This window comes from Sprattus sprattus (assembly GCF_963457725.1).
Source record: "Sprattus sprattus genome assembly, chromosome: 10".
In the NCBI taxonomy this organism is placed as follows: domain Eukaryota; kingdom Metazoa; phylum Chordata; class Actinopteri; order Clupeiformes; family Clupeidae; genus Sprattus; species Sprattus sprattus.
The window spans coordinates 11,227,715-11,232,714 of record NC_137908.1 but is presented as its reverse complement, the minus strand read 5'-3'; the positions used below and the strand labels follow the sequence as shown (position 1 = coordinate 11,232,714).

The 5,000-nt window shown below is 49.1% G+C and overlaps 1 protein-coding gene across 1 annotated transcript in view; it reads left to right on the top strand.

The window, feature by feature from the left end:
- Positions 1-1,515: 1,515 nt before the first annotated feature.
- Positions 1,516-5,000, top strand: part of plxna1b (plexin A1b) — a gene marked incomplete at its 5' end in the record, with an annotated part of 148,814 nt that continues 145,329 nt past the window's right edge. The window contains 1 exon segment of the mRNA XM_080846775.1: positions 1,516-2,691. Within this exon segment, the coding sequence (XP_080702901.1) occupies positions 1,516-2,691 (1,176 nt within the window).

Below are 5,000 nucleotides of genomic sequence, written 5' to 3'. Positions count from 1 at the left end.
TGGCCTGGTGTGGAGCTATTCTACTCTTTATGTATGGCTAAGTGAGGCATGTCTTTGGGAGGCAACGCCAGTATAGGAACGGCTCCCCCTCCGTTCAGCCTGTTAGCCATGCCTCGGAAGTAAAGAATGGAGGCAAGTCCCAGCTTAAACACTGAGACTTCTGCACTGCAGAAATGGGGAGATGCCAGAGCTGGAAGTGCGGAATAAGTAGCTTACATCATGGATGCCTTCTCTTGGGTGGGATTGGGAAAGCCGGCCCGACTCCTGAATGAAGTTCGTAGCCAGGAATAAAAAAAAAAAGAAATAAAAAAAAAAAACAGGACAAAGACAAATCACCATGGCAACATGACTAATATTGTTTGTGAGTTGTGACTAAGTGTTTCTTTTTTCTTTGTGTGTGTGTGTGTGTGTGTGTGTGTGTGTGTGTGAGTGTGAGTGGAGCACTCTCTGAAAAGTCCCTGACTTTCTGTAAATAAAAGAAAAAAAAAGAAAAAAAACTCTGAAATCAGTCCTTTTTTGGCTCCCTGACTCCTGTTTTGATCGCAACTGTGCCGTCGACTTAGTTTTGGTTAACCACAGAGAGGCGCCTGGTCAGGCCCTCTGGTGTTCAGGAAGCCTGTGATTAAGAGGCTGCTGCTCCACAGACATCTCGGGGAAGAGTGGAAAAGGAGACGACAGAGACCGTCTGCTTTAGCATGTCTACTGTTTGACACAACTTATAATTCACCAAAACCTCTGCTTGCCCCATCACCCTGAGGCTGTCCATGGGTCAGCATGGAAAGGGAAGTCCATGCTTAAATAAACACAGTGGAGCATGTTTTAAACATATGGATACACCACCAGTTTGATTCACTTTAGCTCGCTGTAATGTTAGTCTCCCTTTTTAATGCAGCCGGGGGGAAAAGGCATTTCGATGTCTCTTTATTAATACAGTAGGCATGCTGCCTCTTCTGCTCATGATAATGGACTTGATGTGAAATTATTCAAGAGGTGCATAGTTTGTGTCAGCATTGGGCTCCTTATTTTTTTCTCTTCCTTCCCTTTTGTGCTGAGAGTTTCTCATCAATCCAGAGGCGTTTGTCGATCCATCTCCGTAATTAAACATTGTCATGGTTTTCGCACCCTGCCTTTCGGCCCTCTCAGGTTGAATCATTCATTTTGCCTGGGCAGGATGTCTTCTTAACTCCTATCGACTTTGAGCTTTTAGGTCGGCACCAATGCATAATCAATAAGATGTGTTGCCTCCTGACTCATAATGTGTTTTTTCTCTCTTTTTTTTTTCTGCCTCGCAGGTCTCCCGACACTTTGTGGCGTTCTGGATGATGCACTGGATGACCGTTCATATTGGAGAGGAGAGCACTGACAATCAATAGGAACTATTTCTCTCTCCCTACCCCTTTTAAAAACATCTATACCCTATAGAACTGCCTGGACAACAGTGACTAACCCCTCGGTATTACGGCGGAGTGGGACAGGGAGACAGCCTTACATCATTTGTGTGTACCGTGCACGGAAATGTGGCCTCTCCAGGGCCCTGTGGGTGTGCTTAACCCAGTGAGAGTGCTACTTCTTGGGCTTCTAGTGGTCTCCTTTCCCCAAGCCCAATCCCGGGCGCCCCAGGAGCCTTTCAAGGCCTACTCTCCGCCAGAATGGGGACTGACGCACCTTGCCGTCCACAACAAGACGGGCGAGGTCTACGTGGGAGCGGTGAATTGGATCTACAAGCTGTCGAGCAACCTAACCAAGTTAAGGAGTCACATGACTGGTCCTGTGGTGGATAACGAGAAATGCTACCCTCCGCCCAGCGTTCAGTCCTGCCCCCATGACCTTGCCCAGGCCAATAATGTCAACAAGCTGCTGCTGGTAGACTACGCCCAGAACCGGCTCATCGCCTGCGGAAGCACCTCGCAAGGCATCTGCCAGTTCCTGCGGCTGGACGACCTCTTCAAGCTGGGCGAGCCGCACCACCGCAAGGAGCACTACCTCTCCAGCGTGTCCGAGTCCGGCACCATGTCCGGAGTCATCATCTCCGACAACGTGGGCAGCAAGCTCTTCATCGGCACGCCCATCGACGGCAAGTCGGAGTACTTCCCCACGCTGTCCAGCCGCAAGCTGATGTCCAACGAGGAGAACGCCGACATGTTCAGCTTCGTCTACCAGGATGAGTTTGTCTCCTCGCAACTGAAGATCCCCTCCGACACGCTGTCCAAGTTCCCAGCCTTCGATATCTACTACATCTACAGCTTCAACAGTGAGCAGTTTGTCTACTACCTGACTCTGCAGCTAGACACACAGCTCACCTCACCGGACGCCAGTGGTGAGCAGTTCTTCACCTCCAAGATCGTGCGCCTCTGCGTGGACGACCCCAAGTTCTACTCCTACGTGGAGTTCCCCATTGGCTGCACCAAGGATGGCGTCGAGTACCGCCTCATCCAGGACGCCTACCTCGCCAAACCGGGCCGACAGCTGGCCAACTCGCTGGGGGTGTCCGAGCAAGAGGATGTCCTCTTCACCGTCTTCTCCCAGGGCCAGAAAAACCGTGCCAAGCCTCCTAGAGAGTCTGCCCTGTGTCTGTTTACGCTCCGGCGCATCAAAGAGAAGATCAAGGAGAGGATCCAGTCGTGCTACCGAGGACAGGGAAAGCTCTCGCTGCCCTGGCTGCTCAACAAGGAGCTGGCCTGCATCAACTCGGTAAGTGTCCTGCCCTTCATCGTGCTGTGAGAAAGTGCTATGATAGGCTGTCTGAATCCTATCAGACACTATACAGTACATACTATCTTTTTCTGTCGTTACTCTTCTACAGGTTGAACACTTGCATTTGGGGCCTCTAGTTTCTTTGTCTCTTTTTCCTCTATGTCTATCAATGAGTGTTGCTTCTTTTACTCAGGGTGGAACCTCATTAATTCAGCTGAGTGGATATCTGGAGTGTCACTCTGCCTCACCCTCTCTCTCCTTCTCTCTGACTGTCCTCTTGTACTCTCAGCTAATTCATTCGTTTAGAGAATCTTGATCCTGTCTTGTCTGCAGTAAGCATCCTCCGGGACCAGGGCTTGGCTGGCGTATCCAGCCCCTCCCTTTCTTTCTCTCTCTCTCTCTCTCTTCCTTTCTCATTCTCCCTCTCCCCCTTTTTCTCCCTCTCCATCACGTCTCTAAAGGCTTAAAAATTAAGGAGGAGGAGGAGAAGGAGGCTTTCTATCCGTCTCGCTCACTTCATTCGTCTGAGTTGCCATCTTTCCCATTCTCTTGCTGTAGCTTTGCGTTTGGAAGGGAAGTAAGCCAGCTATTTATTGAAGCGCTGTTGATTGCATGAGTTTAAGCAGACAGGTGAAGAAAGAACAGGATGGCTGCTGGTAGAGTGGTGCTATACTACCTTCATGTACCTTAATGTGAACTGCATGCTGTAGAGTAAACATACAGTGTACAGTGAAGTATACAGTGAAGGCAACATTGTTATAACATTATACAGTGTATAATGTTGTCGTGTGTAAGAACCCAACGTCTGTTCATCATTTAGTTTGACCTAACCAAAATTCTGTGCATCATTTTGGAGCTGGTTCAGGTGATGAACAAAAAGAACTACGTAGGTGAAAACAAATAAAGGACTGACCCGGTATGCAAAGAAGGCTAGTAGGGTACAGTACGGTGGGCTAAACAACCGCTAGCCAGATTCTTCATAAAGTTGTGATGTTGACAATGCTAGCAAGATGTTTTAGGGTGGTGTTTAGCATACCCTTCTCCCAGGTTCATTATTATAAACTTGGCGGCGTTAGTGGGCGGGTGTTTGTTCATCTATGTGCCTTATGTTTTTGTGAGCCTAAACAAACTTTGCTATCCTGCGGGACCCCATTTGCAAGACAATGATGGCTGCAAATGATCAGACAGGTCAAGTTTTAGGGTTGTGTTTAGCATACCCTTCTCCAAGGTTCATTGTAATAAACTTGACGGCGTTAGCGGCGGGTCTTTGTTCCTCTGTGTGCCTCGTGTTTTTGTGGGCCTGAACAAACTTGCTATCTTGAGGCGACACATCTGCCAGACAATGATGGCTACAAACGATCAGGCAGGTCAATCAATCATCTTCCATAGGGAAAGGGTGGATCAATGGTTAGCGTGTCATTACAACATGTTGGAACGATAACGACCAGCCAATCACATGCCTCTGTGTGACTCATAATGTTAGAACCTCTTCCAAGTCCAAGGCTAATAAAAGCAGTAAGACAATAGCCCGGCCTTGTGAAGGAGTGTAGTCCGCTGTTTCCTTCAGAGATATGTTACACAGATGCACTGCCTACACACTGGTGTCAAAGGTATGGATAAGGCTCAGCAGATTGGCCTGACCTTGTGACCCCTGAGGTACCCTTGGGCCAGCTGGAGGTCAGCTGGGGTGAAGAGCGGACTGTATGGAGCGGTTGGTGGTCAGCCTGTGGGGAGTTGGAGGACAGGGAGGCCCAGGGTAGTTGTGCTTCAGCATGAGTGTGTGTGTGTGTGTGTGTGTGTGTGTGTGTGTGTGTGTGTGTGTCGCCTGTGTAAAAGACAGCATGATTAATCTCCTCCTCAGCTGTCAAATCCCTCATTGGCTGTGCAAATGGACTGTGACACAAGGAGTACTCCTGATGCAGGCTTGAACTGAACTCACACACATGCCAGTGGCGCACACTCACTCACTCACTCACACACACACACACACACACACACACACACACACACACACACACACACACACACACACACACGCACACACACGCGCATGCACGCGCACGCACGCACGCACACGCACACACTTTCCTGCATGGCTGCACTGGCATGCCCTCCCAAAATGTCTTCCTTACACACACAGTTTCTTGTCCACCATGAGTAAAATGCCCCATGATTCAGTAAGCATATCAGTTCCATCTGATGCAGTTACTGCATTTAGCCCTTAAGGGTGGCAGTTGACCACTGTCCTACCTAAGCAACATCCTACAGAGGAAATGAGCCCATTCAGGACTAGTGTTCTCTTTCTC